Source organism: Acomys minous (genome assembly GCF_964271855.1).
Source record: "Acomys minous genome assembly, chromosome: 3".
Classification (NCBI taxonomy): Eukaryota; Metazoa; Chordata; class Mammalia; order Rodentia; family Muridae; genus Acomys; species Acomys minous.
The window spans coordinates 87,848,956-87,872,416 of NC_140485.1; the positions used below are offsets into that span (position 1 = coordinate 87,848,956).

Sequence of the window (23,461 nt, forward strand, 5' to 3'; positions counted from 1 at the left end):
AGTTTAAAAATTAAGATGTCCTGATAAATATCTGTCTGGCAACAACTTTTTAAGGAAGACTAATATTCTTTGCAAGATGATAAAATCACAAACATTAAGAAAATTTAAAAGTTACAAGTCCATGTTCCATAAGCTGATTATGAAATGTTTACTGTTTAGTGTTCTTTTTTGAGAAGTTGCTATACAGAGAAATAAGCAAGTAATAAACCTAACACATTAGGGGCAAGAAAGCATGCATGTTAGTTTTAGTTTTGTTTATAGCTTCTTCAGAAATTTATTACCTGAGTAGGTCTTTATCATCATTTAGCTTTGCTATGGATAAACTGCATAGTTTTATGTTATCAATCAGTATATATATTTGGAATTAGTACTTTCATAAAGTTATAAGAACATAAATCTATATGAATACTTTATATCGGTTGTTGCATACTCCAGGATCTCAACTTAAAAGAATCCCAATCTATTAACACCAGGAAAATCAATTTTCATTCATGATATTGAAAACATTAAGTATAAACAATACTGATGAATATACATTTTAAAATGTCAGAGGCTACTTTAAGCTACAAATATCAAGATAATGGAATGTATTGGAAAACTAGCAGATAGTGCAGAGAATACTTCCCCTTGATATTGATTCCTCTCAAGATCAATAGTAGTTCAAAATGTAGTAAAAATCAGACAAGACTTAACGGGAGCTAAATTATTAAGACTAGAGTATTGTTGCTGGAGAGTTCATTAACAACCCCATCGATACGGTTCGTGGACGTTGGCAAGACCTTCCTGGAACATTTTAAAAGAGAAAAAGATATCTCAATGGAATTATTATAGTGGGCTAAAATTTAATTAGGTAAGAATAATTACATTAGTTTAATGGTATTTTTAATTGAAAATCTGGCATTTTCTAACCTGTTTCACAGCTGTCTCTTGATCATTTACATCTTAAAGTGAATAGTTTTTTACATATGATATTTGAAAAACATTTAAATAGCTTACAATTGGTATATTTAGAAATTATGGCAAAACAAAAACAACAGACAGAAAATTACAGTGACAATAGTAAGGGTAATTCATAGAAAGAACTCAAGTACCATCTTCATGTTAATGATTCTAAGTTTAATCTCCATGCACTGCATTTTATTACTTATAAATTCTAAAAGCTATGGAAAATAAAGGTGTTTCCAAATGTTATATCTTGTTAAGGGCAGTAAAAGTTGGTACATGTTTTAGAAAGAATTAAACTCCAAAATATATAAGCATATAGGACCATGCATTTTTTTCTTCTGTGTATTTATTATATATAAAATATAGCATTCATATATCTTAATATATACTTACTATTATTCAGTTTTTTGTGATCATATTTCTAGTTTGTATTTTACTAGTTACTCAGAAAAAAACAGTCAGCATTTACTATTTTTGTTAGCTTGTAATTTGAAAATGAAAACGTTGATTTAGAAAGAGTTACTCAAATTCACGAACTCATGGGACACCAAGTACGTGGATCAGTTGTCATCAGTCCTAGAAAGCACTGCCATACAAGTCCATCCTTTCTCACATGATCTTCAGAGTTTGATTCAATCTGAGTTTTCTTTTCTTTCTTTTCTTTTTTTTCTCCTTTTAACTTTTTAAATTATAATTTATTCAGATTACTTCTCCGTTGTTATACCCTCATTTGTATCTTCCTCTTCCCCCTCCCTTTTTTGCCTTATTCCTCTCCCCCATACCTCTGACTGAAGGGGACTTCCTCCCCCATAATATGACCACAGCCTATCAGGTCTCATCCTGATAGTCTGCTTCCCCTTCCTCTGTATGATGTTGCCAAAGTGGAAGTAATGAAATTGGGGGCACAAGAGTTCATGTCAGAGGCAGTCCCTGTTTTCCCCACAACTATGGAAAATGTCTTGTCCATTCGGTAGATATGAAGAGGGGGTCTAGGTTTACTGCATGCGTTGTCCTTGGTTGGTGCATCAGTTTTTTCAAATCTCCAATTTTGCTAAGAGATTATATCCATTATATTATTTCCCTTTTTTCATATTTATGTTTTCTGGTCTTGGCTCTTGAGTCTGTTAGCCCTCACGGATAACAAATGCTATAACAGTAAAGACAAAATATGTATTTTTTCAAAGGTAATTCTCCCTGTAATTTGTGGTATATCTTCCTAATACCGCATATCTGCAATGCTGAGCTCTCATTGATTGGATGAAACATGAAGTAGAGACTTATTAACCAAAGTGTGTAAAAGGAAGTAAAACATTGGAATACTAGAATATAATTTTTGGATGATAAACAATAGATACTACTTTTATTTCTCAGAGTATCAGGGGCTAGAAGGGTTTTAGTGTGGGTAAGAATTTAAATTGTGCTGAAAACCCCAAAATTAAGAAACTGCAACACACACATGAGCAGGTTTTGTTAGTAGAGGACAGAATAGAGAGGAATATGTGTATATACATGAAAAAAGAAGAGTGGTTTTCACATATCCTAATTTCCAAATGTTTATAAAATATAGATATGAAAGATTGTTAAATAGGCATAGCTACAGAAAGAAAATGAGAGCAGACATCTTTAGTCAACCTAATTGATTCACTGACAATGACACAATAAATCAGGCTTGACAAGGGTCATACTGCTGGTACGAAGTAATCTGACTAAAAGGAATGCCTAACCTTAGTATGTGTGTGTATGTGTATATATATATATATATATATATATATATATATATATATATATATATATATATATATATATAATGTATGTGTATATATACTATATATACTATACGTGCATATTCAATATATGTATATATACTATATATATGTATTTCAAGCAGTCAAATAGTTTATGGGTATCTATCTTATTTTCTAAACATGGTAGTAAACCATGCATTTTGAGAATCTTTTAGCTCTGATTTCAACTGAATTATGCGATGAGGAACAAATTTCATTTTATAGAAATGCAGTTTCTATGAAAATGCCCCCCTACGCCTCCTTGGATGTTCTCTTGAACACCATAGGCCTATCCCCCATTTAAACCAATTGCATATGTAGAAAATCGCAAATTTGTCCTTTCTAAATAGGCTCCTGATTTGGGATTGTGTCCACCTTGAAGAAATTACCAGCTTTCTGATGATCACCAACAGTATCTGATGACACCTGCTGTATACCATGTGCCAGAAACTATGCAAACTACTCTAATGTATTACCTCATGCAGCCTGTTCAGTCCACGCAGCTGCTGGGAAAGAACTCTTTTTCAGAGTGGGACAAAGAGCTGGCAGCAGAGCACACACAATGGCAGCTGCAGAGTTCCTGGAGAATGGTCTCACAATAGGTTCCTGATTGGTTCTGCGGGCAGTTCTTCATCATTCACTCACTCAGTTAGCAGGCATCATGTATTTGTATTGTGCAGAACAGGGAGCTGAGCATAGTGTGCCAGCTGAGAGCACCCGCTTTCCCTTCCTGTGTGCATGCCCTTCTGTTATCATAGAGGTGCATATTTCTCAGTCCCATTTCAAATTCTGCTGACTCTCACAGCAGCACCCAATGCCAATATCCTCTTCTTTACCCATAATCCTGAATATCTGTCTCTTCTAATCAAACAATTAACACATGTAATTACTTTCCAACTGCAACTGTCTAGTTTTTTAACCAATTGTTTCTCACCCACAAATCAGCGCTCGGAAAATCTCTTTTCTTCTTCTTACTAAAAAAATGAGGAAATAAGACAAAAAGTATTACTTTAAATTTTGATTATTTGTTTCAGTTAAGAGGCCATATCAATGAGAAATAGTAAGATTCTGTAGACCCATCTTCCATTTGCTTGGGCAAGCAGCTCTTTGTGCTGTGCGTTGTGCTTCAGATGGGATTTCAGAAATGAGCAAAATGTGACACTTAGGCGTTCCAGAATGGATCTGCCACCTGCCAGCTAGCTTCAGATCTCAGAGGGGACCTGCCTACACTTATTTAATGGAAAGATAAATGTGTTCACAGAACTGTTACTATAAATTCATTTGGAATTGGGACGGAGACTGCGCTTGAATTCCTCCCAGGCAGGAGCTGCTGGCAGATTTGGTTCAAGGTACCTTTGGGAGGTGATGCATTCAAGAGAGGTGGCAGAGTGTGATTGTTCTTCAGAGTGCCCTACGACCTAGTTCTTTTACTGTTAAAGCAAACATTTTGGCAGAACTTAGATTATGGATTTATTTTTAAAATGCTATTATATGCTTACAATATGCAAGGCAGCATATATGTGGCACTATAATACCAGTGTTGTGAGTAGCCAGAAGGACCTGTGTACAGAAAGTAAATATAAAAGAAGAGAATAATAAAATATATTTTATAGAACTTTCAGTGACTTGGAGGACCTTAGCCCTTATCAAGATTAATAGATTAATACATTAATGTCAGAACACACCCAAACCCACACACAGTCACCCGCACACCCACACATAACTACTACCACACTCCCATACACAATGTCAGACTTACCAAACTATAACCTTTAAAAATAATAAAAAATTATACTCATTTAAAATAAAAGGATTACACATTGGTGTCCTTACTGTTGTTTCATTTGTTTGTTTATCTGAGAAAGATTATCACATATCCTTGGAACTCACTTGGTAGATGAGGCTGGCCTGGAACTCAAAGCAATACGCTTGTGTCTGCCTCTTGAAAGCTCTCATTAAACGTATATGCCAACAGACCCTTTCCTAATATATCTCAATTAAAATATAATAGAGATATTCCAAGGCCATTATTTCAAGGGCACAATTCTTTAAGTGTCACAACCATAAGTAAACATATTTTGATGAATTTTTGCTAAAAGCAATCTTTGGTACATTTTATAACATTTTTCTGTGTTTTCTTTTGTGTATGTAAGTCTGAATGTTTGTCTTTAACTCAATTTTATACAGAGCCAATTTATTGTTTAAATTTTTTTTGGAGGGTGGTAACTGTCTTAGAGTGTGAATCACAGAGCAAAAATAACCTGTATATCAAACATAGACATGCCTTCTATCTGCTGTTTAACAATGAGCTCTTTAAATAAATAAGATCTAAGTCTCTGCAAATATTTTAAATGTTCAGAACATTCCTTATTGTACTTTTATGTCATGATATGTTTTAAATATGCATGAATATTAAAAATATTATCTAACGTTAACATTTGATGCAGAGTCAATTTTTATTAAAATGAGCAGAAAATAACTCAGAATATATAAACTACACCCAGGAGGTAGGTTTGGGTTTTCCAGCCAAAAGCCACCATTTATTGTCCTATAGGTATCTATATACAGAATAGTAGAAGGTGTGACATTTACTTCTAAGGGAGTTCCATTGGATCACCCTTACTTTTCACTTTATCACTTGACAAACAAAAAATAATTAAAATGAACTCATATTAAAATGCTTTGCAAGGGTTGTTTTATGATTGTACCAAAGCAGTCGTGTTGGAAGGTCATCTTATGTGTGCTGAAATTTTTTGGATCATATTGCACTTTATTTTCTCTCAACATTCCATCCTGACCACAGTTCCCCCTCCCTCTACTCTCCACACCCCCTCTCCTCCAGATCTACTCCTCCTCAGGTTCCCTTGAAAAAAAGTACAGTCCTTGCATGATCTCACCTAAATATAGCATAACAAGTTAAAATAAAACTAGCACAAGCCAGGCATGGGACTAGTGGCCACAACTGTAATCCCAGCCCTTGGGGAAGCAGAGACAGCCAGATCTCTGTGAGTTCAAGGCTAGCCTCCTGTACAAATCAAGTCTAGGACATCCAAGGATCTATAGCGAAACCCTGCCTCAAAACCAACCAAACCAAAACAAAAACAAACAAACAAACAAACAAACAAGCAAACATAAGACTAGGCATAAACTCCCATATTAAGGTTGGATAAGGTAAATCAGTAGGTAAAATACATCCTAAAAGGAAGCAATAGAGTCAGAGACACCTGCACCCTGCAACTCCCATTGTCAGAAGTTTATATAAGAACACGGCACTTCACAATCATATCTTATAAGCATAGGACGTAGCTCAGACCCATACAGGTCTTGATCCCTCTGGATCAGTCAATTCTTTCCCCACCTGTAATGTGGGGTTCCCCTTCATCTACCAAATATTTACTGTAGGCCTCTGCATCTGTTCCCATCAGTTGCTGGATAATACCTCTCTGTTGACCAGCTATACTCCTAATGACATATAGCCAAAGTATGTTCCACCCTACCACAAGGATAATTGCTGAACTACATTCAGAGAAATTTTACCATGATAGCCAGAAACTGGAAACAACCTAGATGCCCCCCAACTGAAGAATGGATAAAGATAATGTGGTACATTTATATAATAGAATATTGCTTAGTTGTTAAAACAATGACATCATAAAATAGAAAAACCTAGAGAAAAAATTATTTTGAATGAGGTAACCCAGACCTAGGAAAACAAACATTGTATTAGCTCACTTAAAAAAGGATATTAGTAAGTATAAGCTAAGGATAATCACACCACAATCCACAGATCCAGATAAGTTAAAGAATAAGAAGGGCTCAAGGTGGGGTACATGGATATCGCTAGGAAATAGAATAGATTATGTGAGTGGATTGGGGGTAGATGGGGACGGAAACAGGAGGAATCAAAAAGTGGGGCATAGAGGAAGAGAGTAATAGGAGAGACTACTGAAATCAGGAGACATTTGTAAGGTGATTTGGAAACCTAGTCCTGTAGAAACTCCCTGCAATTGTCAAGATTGACTGTAATGAAGACTCCAGCAAAGGGAGATACAGATTCTGAACTGGCCAACTTCTATATCCTTCTAAGGCTTCCGTCTGTTTGACTGGGACATCAACCCAGGTACAAATTCATCAACCTATAATATTTCCTGATTTCAAGATGTCCTGGGGTGGGCAGGACAGTGCTGGAACAGAACATGTTGGAGTAGACAGTCAAGGACTGGTTCTACTTGAGGCCATGCCAGGAGAGGGAGCACAGACATGACACTGCCTGGATGTCTAGGAACCAGATGCTGGGCTACCCAGAATCCAAGAAATGAACCAAACCTGACTGAGAAAAATTTTAACAAAACAATTATAATGATATTCTGTTATACTCATAGATCAGTGCCTAGCGTAGTTGCCATATTGCACAACTGCACAATGGCTGAAAGGCGTATTTTGGACTGGTAGATAATTCTTTGTAGTTCACACAATTTAATTTGGAAAGAATTTTGGCTTCAAAGCTGAATCTAGTGTAAGGTAGGCGCTAAGTGTTTTTCCCATTGTTGTTGATAAATTCTTGAACTATCACTGCTGCATGAATCTCTCTTCTGACCATTTGGGCTTGATATTCAACTTCCTAATATCAACTTTTCTGATATGAATCACTAAAGTGAAGAGTGTTTTCACTCTACTTCCTTTTCCTAGTATGAATCCCAAAATGAATAGTTGTTTTATCTTTCAGATAAGCATGACCACCAAATATACTTCTAAACACATGTGTGATTCCATTTCAATGTTCAGCATAATTCTAAATCTTCTAAGTAAATCATCTGAATTTAGTAAGTAAATAGTTTAATAAGAAGGTAGTCCGTATGTTCAATTGTAGTATAATTCTAAAAATTAATTTAACTTTAACTCCGAAGTACTTTCTAGAGTTGATATGACATGAAAGGAAAATTAAATTAGGAACAAAATTATATTTAATTTGAATTCAGTCACAGATATTTAATTTCAAAGGGTAACACAATCATGAGTGTTTAGTTCTTCTCAGAACTTCTCCAAATATGAATGATTGCTGGATCAAATGATGACTCTATTTGTAACCTTTGTGAAAACATTATTGTGGTTTCCATATTTAGCAAATTTAAATATCACCAACAGTGTGATAAGTCTTTGATTTCCTGTTGTCTTGGCTAATACCTTTTCTCTTTTGTCTTCTTATTGCAGTAGGTGATATATTATTGCTACTCTGATTTCTGTTTCTCTGGTAATAAAGGAATTTGAGACACTTTTCAGACACATGTTAAGCATTTTACAAATATCTACTTAGGTTTATCACCAATCTTTAAATCATGTTTCTATCTACCACCCTAAACCCTGACACACTCACTCACACACACACACTCACTCACACTCACACACACACACACACATTATTAAATGTTTTTATGTACTCACATATTTCCTTTCAGGTGCATAGTTTGTAAACATCTTGCAAACATTTTTTTCCTATCTATAGAATGCTGTTTCCATTGCTGCAAAGAAGTGTTATATTTTTGGTAGATTTATTCACATTTTTTTTTACTTATATGTAATTCCACTTGTGCATTTTTACTTTTTTAATGTTATTAATTCAAATGGAATTTTCATTACTGCTTCTTTTAGTAGTTTAATGTTTAACTAGTAATGAAGGGGCTTCTATTTTCACCTTATGAATGGCTATCCAGTTTGCTAGTACCATTTGTTGAAGTATTTCTTTATTGCCTTTTGGACCACCTTTTCAATACTCAGTTGACTGCAAAGGCCTGGTTTTCCTCCTCTATTTCATTTCATTGGTTGGTTTGGCTATTTTTCATGTCAGCGTCATGCTATTTTTATTGTGTTTTTTGTAGTCATGTTGTTTTACCCAAAAACTGTTTAGCAATTCAAGCTTTTCATAGTTTCATAGACCCTTTAATGTTTACTTGTCTAGTTCTGTGATGAACTTCATTGCAATTTTAATAGGAATGATCTTGAATCTGTCAAGCACTTTAGGTGTTATATAAATTTTAACAAGATTAACCCTTCTACCCATGAAAACATGTCTTTTCAATGTATTCTAGCATACTTTATCCCTCTATTGTTGAAATATTTTCCCGGTTTGCTTAAATATAATTGTATGTATTTTACTTTATTTTCCTGCTTTGTCTAATAAAGAATTATTGGCTGAATTCTAACTCAGATTACTCACTATTTCTATACAGCAATATAATTTATTTTGATATTGATTTTAAATTCTGCTACTCTGCTGAAATAGTTTATTAATTCTAATAGTGTTTTGATGGTAAGCTTGGTGTTTCTATATAGAAAATTATGTCATCTGTAAATAGTGACAATTTGCCTTGTTTTCTTTCCAATTTCAGTGCTATTTATTTCATTGTCTTGACTAATTGCTCTGGGTAGAACTTCTAGTATCATCTTGAATAAAAGTGACAAAAGCAGGCATTCTTGTCTTTCGGAATCTTAAGGCATCACTGGCATTTTCCCAGCATTCATTATGCTGTAAGTTTAGCCTTGTTATAAATAGACTTTATTACTTTAGGCTCTTTTGAGAGGATTGTATGATTTCTGTCATTTCTTCTGTTGGTGTGCTTTATCGTGACACTATGTTTATTGACCAATGTACATTCAACCACTCTTGTATATACTTGAAGCCCTGAAGTAAAATTGTATTGGTTAAGTTATATAAATGTGTGTGTGTGTGTGTGTGTGTGTGTGTGTGTTGCTATGTATATGTTCATGTGGATGTGTGCTTGTAACAGCAGAGGCAAAAGGCCAATGTTAAGTATCAGCCTCCATTTTGCTTTAACCCCTTCTGGAGATAAAGTAGTTCTCTGAACTACAGGTTCATTTTCTTTTCTTTTTTTTCTCATTATTTCAGCTTTCTTCTTATCTCAATTCTTCTTTTTTTTTTTAATTTTTTTCAATAATCGTTTTAGTGTACTGTTTTAAAAACATCTGATTACTAATATTTTTCTTAGGATTTCTTTGTCTATGTTCATCAATAATCTTCGCTTGCAACTGTCTTGGTGTAATATCCTTGTCATGATATGATATCAGGGTAATTATGCCTTCAGAAAAAGAGTGTGGAAGACTCTTCGTTGCTTTTTTTTTTTTTAATTTATGGCAAAATTTAAGAATGAAATACATTTTGTTCTGAGTATTTTCTGATGGAATCTTTTTTTCTTGTTTTTAATTTATTTTTTATTAATTTATTCTTGTTACATCTCAATGGTTATCCCATCCCTTGTATCCTCCCATTCCTCCCTCCCTCCCATTTTTCCTTTACTCCCCTCTCCTATGACTGTGACTGAGGGGGACCTCCTCCCCCTGTATATGCTCATAGGGTATCAAGTCTCTGCTTGGTAGCCTGATGGAATCTTTTTATACAAGTTCACATGGTGAAAATATAGTCATACTTCCAGTTCTTTATCATTGGGTCTGTCAAAGTACCCAGGGCTAAGTTACCATCTTGATCAGCTATCTTATTTCTGTGGCGTCAGGGAAACTTTGGCTTTACTTAAGCCTCACATTTCTCTTTCATAATTATTCTACAGAAGATTTATTAGTTGTATTCCTTAAAAATATCTTCTTTTAAATGTCTTATATGTCAGTTTCTAATTGGAGCACTTTTTTGTCCTTGATTATAATATGACAGGAATGACCAACAAAATGCTAGCTTCAACAGGATCTGACTAGCCATCTATTCCAATAATTTCAGAAGATGAGTGATACTATAAAGCAGAGAAACTGTATTTGTAAGGTACAATGGAAAGAAGAATGAATAAATAGGTTCACTGATTGCATGTCCATTCTTTGTATGGACATAAGCCTTAGGTTTAAACAGAGAAAGCACTGGGGAAAAGGGTGGTGAGATTATGTATTCCTGGTCTAGGTACTGTCCATGTCTGGGTATAATTAATCCTAAATCCAATTTTGATACCTTAAAAGGGTCTATATAAGTTGTTATTGATGCCATTTCTTAAGGGGATTGATCAGGTCTCCATTAGTAGGTTACTTCTCCAGATTACAGCTTTGCCATCACTGATACCTCTCTTCATTTAGGCGGCAGTAGGACCTTTAAGATTTTGTGTGTAGTTCCTATAATTCAAGATGACTGTAGATGAAGAAAACAATTCTTGTTTTTTGACTCTCAAACCCAAAGAAGCACAAGTTATGTTAGGTAGTCAGGTATACTTTGATTAATCTTCTTGCAGTATGCAGAGTAATGGAGACAAAACAAAATAAAGGCAGAGATGCTAGTCTAACCATCTAGAATTTAGTTATGTTTTGGGCCCATGTAAAGAAACAGTGTTTTCTCTAAAAAGCAGTACCAAGCACTACTTATCATCTGTAGGTCTATATTTGTTTCTTTCTGCTCTGATATTTATTATGTTTTTCTTTTTGCTTATTTGAAGCTTGGTTGGTTACTGTACTTCCATTTTCTTGATACAGTACTAGGTGCTTAGGCAAATAGTTTGTATTATCTTAATATAGTATTTATTGCTGTAAATACTCCTATTGGTATTCAATATGTTTTTTCTTTTATGTCTCTATTTTTATTTGTTCTAAGACATTTTTATACTGTTTTTATATCTAGGACAATCCATTTTGTGTTTAGGGATGAGTTATTTCTCCTCTAGTTATATAGTTTCCAAATATTTTACTGTTATTCACATTTTAGTTTTGTTATATTAGACACTATACAGATACTTAATAAGAATCCAGTTTTAAAATACTATGAAAACATGTTAATAGTTTTGTTCTAATATGTGACTTTTAACTCACACTCTTACATTATTTTCCTTTCCTATTGCACTGACAAAATTCTTAACAAAAACAACTAAGGAAGGGAAAATATGTTCTTGCTCACACTTACATGGTAAAATCTCATGGCCAGAGCTGTTTGTGTCTGCATTCAGGATGCGAGTGAGTGGAGTGGTGATCCACTCTTGTCTTTTATTTTATTATGTTATTCATCTTAGTATGCTAGCCTGTGGGATGGTCCCACCTGTATTGAGATTATATCTACCTTCTTCAATTAAACTTCTCTAGAAATAGCCTTCTTTCTCACAATATGCCCAGAGACCTGCATCCTGTGTGACTTAATGTAGTATCACATCAGGAAATGGAATTTGAATTCAGGAAGAAAATTGATTCTTTAAGGTGTTTTTCTGTGGTGATGATATGCACTAACCTGTTAGTAATGCCTGACATATTTTATTTCTGTCTTCTTCTTTTCAAAAGGTGTACATTATAAAAATTTATTATGTTTGGAAAAGTGTATTTTTTAAATATGGTAGTTACTTTTTGAACTTGCAGTGTGACATATGAGATACATTCTTCTGACATTAACTTAGATCCAAATTAAATAGTGTAATTGTCAGTCTCATATTGGATACTCATGCTAATTTCACTCCTTTAGTTTCCACTACTCACCTATTAGAGTGTGCAAAATTAGCCATCTATTATTTATAAAATGAAATTTGTGGATATGAATTTACACTTTGCAGACTTATGACAAACACAATGACAGTTTCAATGTTCTGGTATTGCAGTGTGATGTTTAGTTGTCTGCAACTTCTTTTGATAAAGCTCTTAGGATCTATTTGAATGGAAAAATACCGTCTCCTCATTTTGTTTTGTATGGGGGTGCACAATATGATCTACCGGGTTCCTGTTCAGTTTGGAATTCATTTCACAGCCCACTAATTGTGTGAATGAGAAAAAGAAATACATGCTTTTATTCTAATGCATGCCAGGCAGATGGCTCAAAGTTCACTGCTTCCAGCCCTGTCAGTGTGTCCCTCTACGATAGGTATGAGATTCAGTATGGATCCCATTAAACATAGTGAGAAAGTCCTCTTAACACAATGTTTGACAGTTGCTGAACCTCTTGTTTGTTATGAGTTATAAACATTATTTTCAATCATTGACTCACCAAGTGCATGGTCACTTGAGCAGGTGCAGAACAGTGCAATTCATACTCATTTTACTTGTGAAGCCAAATGAATTTACATTGATATGGAAATTTTGAGTGAAGAAAACAGCACAAGAGATTAAGCTTAGGTTCCTGATAAAGGATTAGCATATACGCTGAGACTCAGTCTGTGGAATCATGCATCATGATTGAGAATGGATATTTGAAAATAGAGCCAAAGATAAGATCCAAAGCATATATCTTTATGCTTTTTTGAGTAACACTCTTAAAAATCCCTTTTTTCCCCCTCCTGCGTTGTTTGCTTCTATGAATAATATGTGAGATATATAATCATCCTACATGTCACATTTTCACCCGGTATACTTGGGTAAGAGGTGTGACAGAGTAAGACAAACCCAGGGAGAGTGAGAAAAGAAATAGTGTCTTCATGTATTTCCAGCTAAAAAGGCAAAATAAGGCCCATCTTCCTTGGCTACTGATTGGCTTAGAAAAGACAGACCATGTGGGTCAACTGTTCTAAATGAGTTGTAGTTATATGATTGCAGCATCTTATCTGAAATGTACAGGAAATTGTGTTTGCTCAAATAGGAAGAAAACCTGGAAATTAGTATTTCTCTTACCCCATTCTTCTCTTTATTCTGTGTACTCCTGTTCTACAATTTTGTGAACATGGATGTCCTTTCTCTGGGCTTTCAGACGGATGCTGCTCTGATGTACGATGCAGTGCATGTCGTGTCTGTGGCTGTCCAGCAGTTTCCGCAGATGACAGTCAGCTCCTTGCAGTGTAATCGGCACAAACCCTGGCGCTTTGGGACCCGTTTCATGAGTCTAATTAAAGAGGTAAGTGGAGAAAAGACTCCGGATTAGGTCAGTGCAGTTTTCCTACCATGTAATTTAGTTTTATAACTGAATCTTCATTTCCTCGCCCATTTATTGAAAATTGAATCTTCTCTCACATAATATATCCCAACCATAGTTTCCCTTCCCCCACTCCTCCCTCCTTTCTCCAGTTCCCCTCTCTAACAGATCTACTTCTCCTCCATTCCCTGAGAAAAAAAATCAGACCTCAGAGAGACAACAGACAAGCAGAACAAATCAAGACACAATAAAGCTGGAGGGAGGGAGAAATGGGAGGATAAAAGTGATAGGATAACAATTGAGATGTAATCCAAAAATAAAAAATAAAAAAAAACATTATTTTTCACAAAAAATCAGTTCATGTCTATGATGACAAAAACATATGAACCCTATGACCCTTTAAATGCTTGGTTGAAGATATTAGACATATTTTTTTAAAAATCTATCTCTCTGGCATTTTATTTAAGCAGATATATAGATAGCTAAAGAATTTTAGTATTTTAGAAAATAAGTATGAAGTATGTTTTTAACTCAAATGTCATTTAGGCTACAATAAATTTAAAACTAACATGTGAGCCATAGCTATTTTCATCTATGAAACTATCTGAAAGAAAATGTACAATTATTCTACTTATATTAACCATCCATGTTAAAATTACTATATCAGAGCAAGGGATATAGTTCAGTGGTAGAGTGCTTCATTTGCATATATGAGGTCATAGTTCAATTGTTATCACATTCAGACTGAAAACTAAATATAATATAGACATTCAGAGAGTGGAAAATTCACTTCACACTGTTAATGAGTCAGTTTATGTATTATTTCCCTTCTCATTTTAACCAAGTATCTAGTAGGAAAAGCAGGTGGAAAATTCTTCATTTACACATATGTGCAATACTTTTTCTTCTGCATTTTTCTCTTTTCTCTATTAAGGGAAGTCCTTTGTTAGTTTAGGACACTCCTTGTGGATAAAAGTTTAAATGGCTCCTTGTCTTGACTATTAAAACAATCACAGGCACTGGTACACTTAAGAATATTCATCGTTGACTTAAAATTAATCATTTATTTTATAATAAATTATTAATCATGAAATAGAAACATATGAATCAGATCATGATTAGGAATCTCACAGTATTGACAAACAATTTTTATGTATTTTCTTTGTCTAAATTTTATTTAACTCAGTTAGTGGTACTGGTTTTCCCTGAAGAACATAATCTTTATTAGTTGTTTCACACTCCGCATTAACTTCTTGTTTAAAGCACTCTCCACTTTCAGAGCTTTATACATAGATCATAGGTCTCCATGACTGAAGAATTGATTTTTCTGAATTTAACATTTGAGCATTATGACTGTGATATGTGTCAGCTAACCCTGAAAGAAACATTATAGTACATTCCCCACTGTATTTATTGTAGGGTGTAATTGAGAGCCTTGTCCACTAAATCACAGTGATCCCCTTAAGAGGGCCAACAGGAGAAATTTTCTGAGGTCTCAGTACCAGGAAAAGATGCTTATCCCAAGCAGCTTGTATGTCTCCAAATATGAACCCTCAATATTACAATTTCATCATCTTTTTTTCTGATTTGGCTGCTAGCAAGTTTAAAATTGAGTAGGTTAGAAAATTTTTATAACTTGCTGTTTTGCCTGTTATATTTTACTATTCTCTACCTAGTTTCATTTTGCTGTTCTATACATGTACTCTGCTGCTATCTGGTTCCTTTATCTGTTACATTATTATACATTTTTCATATGATCTGATTTTTGTAAGAAGTTGGGCAAAATACTTTTTTTCTATCCAACTAAGTCAATGCATTGTTAAATTTGCTGGAAATATATTCTAATATGATAAAGATTATTACCATGTTTTTAATTTAGTTTATAATTTATTAGCTGAAAACTATTTTGAAATGACTGCACACTACTATGTAAGAAACAAATATCATGACTAACACATGGTGTAGTGATGATTTTCATTCACTACTAAAATATTAACTTTAATCTTTTTAGAATCATGTCTTTGGGCTATTATACATTATTTAAAAGTATGCATTTTCATGCATACCCTGTAGTATTCAAACATTTCAGATAATCATGTTTTCTAAGATTTTTTCTATATTTTACATTTTATTAATTTATTCAGATTACAACTCAATTGTTATCCCATCACTTAGATCCTCCCATTGCTCCCTCCCTCAAATTTTCACCCTATCCCCTCACCTATGTCTATGACCAAGGGGGACCTCCTCCCCCACTACATGGTCATAGGCTATCAAGTCTCATCTTGGTATTCTGCTTATTTTTTCTTGGAGTGCCATCAGGCCTCCCCACCAAGGGGAGGTGGTCAAATATGGAGCATTAGAGTTCATGTCAATGTCAGTCTCCACTCTCCACATAACTGTGGAGAATATTCTGTACATTGGGTAGATCAAGCTAGGGTTTCAACGTTTACTACTTGTATTGTCCTTGGTTAGCACAATAGTTTGAGCAGACACACCCTGGGCCCCAATCTACCCATCACAATGTTCTTCTTGCAGGTTTCTAGGACCCTCTGGGTCCTTTATTTCCCCTTCTCTTATATTTGTCTTATATAGAGTCTCAGTAGGATGCTCTCACATCTATCTCAATCTCCTGGTAAGTAAAGACTTTTGTGGTACATGCCTTTTGGGCTTGTGCCCAATTACAAGTGAGTATATACCATGTGAGTCTTTCTGCTTCTGGGTTAATTCACTCAGTATGATCTTTTCTCATTCAATCCATTTGTCCACAAAGTTTGGGATTTCCTTGTTTTTAATAGCTGAGTAGTATTCCATAGTGTAAATGTACCACAGTTTCTTTATCCATACATCAACTGAGGGACATTTAGGTTGTTTCCAGGTTCTGGCGATTATGAATAAGGCTGCTATGAACATGGTTGAGCATATGTCCTTATTGTGTGGTGGATCATTTTCTGAGTATATTCCAAGAAATGGAATAGCTGGGTCTTGAGAAAGCCCTATTCCCAGTTTTCTGAGAAAGTGCCAGATAGATTTCCAAAGTGGTTGTACAAGCTTGCATTCCCATCAGCCATGAAGGAGTGTTCCTCTTTCTTCACATCCTCACCAGCATGTGGCGTTACTTTAAATTTTTATCTTGGCCATTCTTCTGGGTGTAAGATGGATTCTCAGAATCATTTTGATTTGCATTTCTCTGATGATTAAAACATTCAGCATTTCTTTAAATGTTTCTCAGCCATTTGATATTCATCAGCTGAGAATTCTGTTTAGTTCTGAGACCCAATTCTCAATTGGGATTTTTGGTTTGGTGGCGTTTAATTTCTTGAGTTCTTTATGTATTTTAGATATTAAACCTTTGTCAGATGTAGGGTTGGTGAAGATCTTTTCCCAGTCTGTAAGCTGTCTCTTTGTTCTGTTGACAGTGTCTCCTGTGTTACAAAAGATTCTCAAGCCTCATGAGGTCCCACTTATTAATTATTGACCTTAAAGCCTGGGCTGTTGGTCTTCTGTTAAGGGAGTTGTCTCCTGTGCCAATGTTTTCCAGGCTCTTCCCAAATTTTTCTTCTAACTGATTTAGTGTCTCTGGTTTTATGTTAAGGTCTTTAATCCACTTGGACTTGAGTTTCCTGAGTGGCCATAAATATAAGTCTAATTGCATCTTCTACATGTAGACATCCAATTAGACTAGCACCATTTGTTAAATATGCTATCTTTTTTCCATTGAATAGATTTGGCTTCTTTGTCAAAAATCAAGTGACTATATTATGTGGATTCATTTCTGGGTCTTCAATTCAATTCCATTGACCAAACTGCCTATTGCTGTGCCAGTACCCTGCTATTTTAATTACTGTTGCTCTATAGTACAGCTTGATATTGGGTACAAAAATTCTCTGTAGGATCTTGTATTGTATAGGATTGATTTTGCTTTAAAACAGCTCTGAGATTCCATCTTATACCCATCAGAATGGCTAAGATAAAAAATTCAAGCAACACAACATACTGACAAGGATGTGGAGAAAGAGGAACACTCCTTCATTGCTGGTGGGAATGCAAAGTGGTACAACCACTTTGGAAATCTATCTGGCGTTTTCTCAGAAAACTGGGAATAGGGCTTCCTCAAGACCCAGCTATTCCACTCCTTGGAATATACCCAGAATATGCACCAGCACACAACAAGGACATATGCTCAACCATGTTCATAGCAGCTTTATTCATAATAGCAAGAACATGGAAACAGCCTAAGTCCCTCACTAGAAAAATGGATAAAGAAACTGTGGTACATATACACCATGGAATACTATTCAGCTATTAAAAACAAGGAATTCCCAAAATTAGTGGACAAATGGATTGAGCTAGAAATGATCGTCATGAGTGAGTTAACTCATAAGTAGAAAGACTCAAATGGTATATACTCACTTATATCTGCATACTGGCCCAAGGGGTGTGTCTCACGAAAGCCTTCACTTACCAGGAAACTGGGACAGAGGGGAGAACATCCTATTGGAACTCTAGATGAGAGAAGCATGGGAGAATAGCAACAGAGAAGGATCCAGAGGGTCCTAGAAACCTACAAGTAGAACATTATGATAGGCATATTTGGGCCCAGGGGTCCCGCTCAAACTAAGGCACCAGCCAAGGACAATAAAGGCGGTAAACTTTAAACCCCTACCCAGATCTAGCCAATGGTCAGAACAGTCTCCACACTTGAGTGGAGAGTGGGATATGACTTTCTCACATACTCTGGTGCCTCACATTTGACCATGTCCCCTGGAGGGGGAGACCTGGTGGCACTCAGAGGAAGGACAGCAGGTTACAGAGAAGAGACTTGATACCTTATGAGCATTTACAGGGGGAGGTAATCCCCCTCAGGAACAGTCATAGGGGAGGGGAATAAGGGGAAAATGGGAGGGAGGGAGGAATGGGAGGAGACAAGGGATGAGATAACCATTGAGATGTAACAAAAATAAATTAATAATAAAAAATTTAAAATAAATCAAGGATACAAGGAGAAAACAGCCTACAAAAACATTAAACAGTGCTCATTGAGGCTCACAGAGACTGAGGAAGCAATCCTATCTCCATTTTCACTGAGAACATATTATATAGGCATTACAGCCTGGTACAAAACAATTATGGTATATTTTTTCCTTTCTTCTTCAGGGAAATGTAATATTGATTATTATAAGGGAATATTGTTAACTAAAGAAGTACAACAGACTCTTGTGGTCTCAATTATTTTTCATAATAATAAATTTATACTCTTATGAATTTAGAGAGTTAATTATAATTTTGAATAATACTGAGTGATATATTCAATATTTCATATACTATACATTGCTATTTTTCTTTGTCACATGATATTCAGTGTATAAACAAAAATAAGTATACACATCTAAGAAAAACCCTATCTATAAACATTGATAATATAGCTGAACATTTATATTTCACATAGAATTTAGAAGCTACTGACAGGAAAATTCCTTCATACCTAACAAGAAAGCACACATAAAATATGATTAAATATCTTTTTATGAGAGGTAACAAAAGCTATTGAGAGAATAATTCCTTCATATCTCACAAGGAAAACACATAAAATATGATTAAATATCATTTATGAGAGGTAACATATCTTGGTTCAATTGTGATCATGGAAACTCATCATTTCTCCTATTTTTACTTACTTTTTAATTATGAGTATTTTTTTTTCAGGCCCACTGGGAAGGCCTCACAGGAAGAATAACTTTTAACAAAACCAATGGCTTACGGACAGACTTTGATTTGGATGTAATCAGTCTCAAGGAGGAAGGTTTGGAAAAGGTATGTAAGATTTTCTTTTTATGTATTTAATGATTATATGAAACTTGATAATGAAAAAACTTTGTTAAAGTCATAGTTCATATTTCCTTAGGTTTATTAAGTAATTTCCATATAATCTTCAAATATATAATATTAAGTACAGTAATTGACAGCTAATAATTAAGACTAAAGGATTTTTTAATTTATGAAGATTTATTTCACTTTCCTGTGTATGAATATTTCCCTGCATCTATATATCATGACGATATTCATGCCTAGTGTCTATGAAGGTCTGAAGAATCTAGAGGTACTGATGCTTGTGACTACCATTTTGGTGTTGAACATCACTTGTAATTGTTCCCTACTTTCAACTGGGCTTTAAAATGGAAAAAATCCAAACAAACAAACAACAACAAACTCAAAACCCCAAAACCAAACCAAGCAAAAACAAACAAACAAACAAAAAAAAACAAAAACAAAAAAAACCCAAAACCATGGAAAACCATGGTAGGCCATTTTAAAATGAAACAAATAAGTTAATATACAAAAGTAAATTAAGTGGGTATATGAATCAAAATGGTACACTAAATCACCTTTACTTGATCTGTACTTAGTGTTCAGGAACTATACTATAGTATTCTATATCTAATGTATCTAATATATACTATATCTGCTATAGTATACTATAGTATTCAGATTACAAAAATGTGTTAGTATTTGTGATATATCAATTATCTGTATCCTTAAAGTTCATTGAAGACTCCAGGTATCACATATTTTACAAGAGCTTAAAATGCTTGATTTTGCTGAAATAGTTTTTCCTTAAAGATAGTAAAGCAGATATCATTCAGCAATTGCATATGGTATTGATTTATAAGAATTTTTTGAGCATTATTTAACCAGTATATCTGAATGATAGCTCAAACTTCTCAAAAGAGAAAAAAATGGATATTTATTTTATAATGTTATGAAAACAAATGTGCATACATCATAACCAATATATGACTCAGGTGAAAGAACAATTACTTCTTTCTACTGAGATTTTTCAGATTAAGACCCAGCCTTATCACGTACACTTGCTCTCCAACATGCTTATTCACACACAGTCACACGTCACAGTCAGACCTATTGCACTCTTGCTCATACACATTCCAGGCAAAAATCAGAAAAGTAAATACTATCAAAATATTCTTTCTTTTATTAACAGATTTTATTCTACATAATCACCCATTTAAAACATCCAGTGTCTTTGCTCAGAATTGTTCAAATAAATAATGTCTGTTTGGTCTAGGAAGCCAATAACTGACACAAAGAGACTGAAGGGTAATTCAAAGCTGCAAGCACTATGCTGGGCAGAATCTAAACTGCTACTAACCTAACAATAAACTAAAATAAATTATTCTAATCCTCATACTCTACATATATCCCAAGCACTTGTCAATCCTATCTTTCTCTCCCCCACCTCTCACCTGTCAACTGTCAACCTTCTCAACTGTTAACTGTAAACTTTCAGCTCTTCCCCTTCTCCAGGAAGCCCTGCCTTCCACTTCCTGTTCTTCTGCCCAGCTGATTGGATGAACAGTGCTTTATTGACAGTTGTTACACCTACTCAAGACAGTCCTCCACACAGAATAATGTGAACACATAGCTCAAATAAATCCTAGAGCATTTTAGCTACATCATAAGAAATCCCACGGCTTTAGCCATTGGACCTCTGCACTGTCTTCTACTCTTCATAGTGTTTTGGGGGGGGTTCTGCTTGTTTGTTTGTGTAGATTTGGTATTTTTGTTTTTGACTTGTGTCCCTTATGGGGATAAGTGGGCACCATCTCCTTCTAGTCTAGTGTCTTTATTTGTTTGTTTGGTCTTAAACAATAAATAGTGTTAAGTGTTTCATATACATTTTGTAAATATAATGAGGTGATTACCTAATTTGTATTTTTATCTCTTATCTGGTTTGGAAATGTAGGGGCACCTTGTAAACTTAGGACAAATTTCTCTTGGCCACAATGTGTAAATTTGTATAAATTGCTGCATTCTACATTTTAAAAATCCAGTCTTATTATTATTTTTTGGGGTTTTTTTGTTTTTGTTTTTTTGTGAGAGGGTTTCTCTGTGTAGCCTCGGCTGTCCTGGACTCACTTTGTAGATCATGCTAGCCTCTAACTCACAGGGATCCACCTGCCTCTGCCTCCACAGTGCTGGAATTACAGGCGTGTGCCACCACACCCAGCAAGATCCAGTCTTATATTTGATCCAATATTAAGAAAAGTTTAGGACTTTCATTTGTAGTCCAAAGGGCTCATCAAAAGACCTACGGTGGATGTGTATATGTGATAATTCAAGAACTCAAGTAAAGTAAAACAGTATGAGTTATGGATATTGATATGAGATGTCCATAGCTTGCTTCCACTTACTACTGAAAGCTTAGTATTTTTATATGCATTAATATATATATATTTAACTTATGGTTATTTGATCCAACTCCCCCCCAAAGGAATAGACTAATATTTCTAGAAAAACTGAAGAATCACATTGGAGATGTACTTAGAATATCCTTTGAATAATGGAAATATTAAGTAGTAGAAATTGACCTACTTCATAATGAGACAATATGAATAAAGATATTTCATAGGATATCTCATAGTAAACATTTTATATATGCGTAATCATACATATATATGTAAAACAGAAGTATGAGCTAGAGTGAAAATATTAGCTTTAACTCATATGTAGGACCTATATAAATATCATAACCAAATACTTTTGGTATGAGGTCATAAACTTAAAAGCATTTGAAGTGGAAATAGGATATATAGAACCAGTAAGAAAAAATATTCCCTGAAACATGGGAAAATGGGGAAACAGAAGGATCCAGAGGGTCCTAGAAACCTACAATAATAACATTATGATGGGCAGATCTGGGCCCAAGGTTTCTGCTCAAACTATGGGGAACCCCGACACAGATCTAACCAATGAACTGGACATTCTCCACTGTTGAGTGTAGAGTAGAGTCTGACTTTCACAAGAACTCCAGTTCCCCATATTTGACCATGTGCCCTGGATGGGGAGGCCTGGTGGGACTCAGAGGAAAGATAGCAGGCTACGAAGAAGAGACTTGATATCCTATGAGCATATACAGGGGGAGGTAATCCCCCTCAGTCACAGTCATAGGGGAGGGGAGTTAGGGGAAAATGGGAGGGAGGGAGGAATGGGAGGATACAATGGATGGGATAACAATTGAGGGGTAATATGAATAAATTAATAAAATATATTTTAAAAAAAGAAAGAAAAGTAAAGGAGACACATGGCAAATAAGAAAGACACTGATTGTGAAGATAAAAATAGGAGATCTGGAGAAAAAAGCAAATGGGAAAATTAACTGTAGAAAGAAAATATTAGCCACTTCTTACAATAAAAAGAGGTTACAATGAATGAGCATCTTCATTCAGATATAATTGGCTCAAATCTTTAGTAATGTATACTTATGGGTAATATTTTATGTCTTTAAAAGTGTCCTCAACTCTCTCTGGGTCAACAGCTTTCTCTATGTATGAAGAGTAATTTATCTTGTTGATTTTATTTTTGTTCTAAAACATATCATCAATCCAAAAATGCAAAGGCTGGCTTCCTACCTTGATAGAATTTCCAATTCAGAATGTAATAGAAAGGGCTTTAATACATGCCCAGTCTCATGATGGTTTGAGTGTTGGAAATCTATTCTCTTACTCAACCTATCTTTTCCAATTTTTCACCTCAAAAAGTTAATATGAAGGGTTTTTTTAAGCAGAAGTAATTAAGATTATTAAGGTATATAAAATAATATGGTAGAACAATCTTTACAAAAACATATGCTGGAGATTTTTGTTTTTCTGTTTTGATTTTTTTCTGTACAATTTTTATTAAATATTTTACATATACATTTATATTACTACACACATATACAACAAACTACCTACAGCAAGAAGAACCACAAAACAATAATCAATTGTTACATTCATAGTGTTTTCACAATTTGTATTAGGCATCCTTGAAAAAATATCTTTCCTATCTTGGTGAGTCTAAAATTCTGAATGTAGACCAATATCTTTCATATCTTTTCAGTATCAACTTAAAA

At 34.6% G+C, this 23,461-nt stretch overlaps 1 protein-coding gene across 4 annotated transcripts in view; it reads left to right on the plus strand.

Moving 5' to 3' along the window:
• The window catches only part of GRIK2 (glutamate ionotropic receptor kainate type subunit 2), a 655,703-nt gene that overhangs the window by 361,708 nt on the left and 270,534 nt on the right, over window positions 1–23,461 (plus strand). For all 4 annotated transcript variants that reach the window (XM_084776934.1, XM_084776935.1, XM_084776932.1 and 1 more), the window contains exons 8-9: window positions 13,390–13,533; window positions 19,258–19,365. In XM_084776934.1, the coding sequence (XP_084633060.1) occupies window positions 13,390–13,533; window positions 19,258–19,365 (252 nt within the window). The remainder of the gene's footprint in view (window positions 1–13,389; window positions 13,534–19,257; window positions 19,366–23,461) is intronic.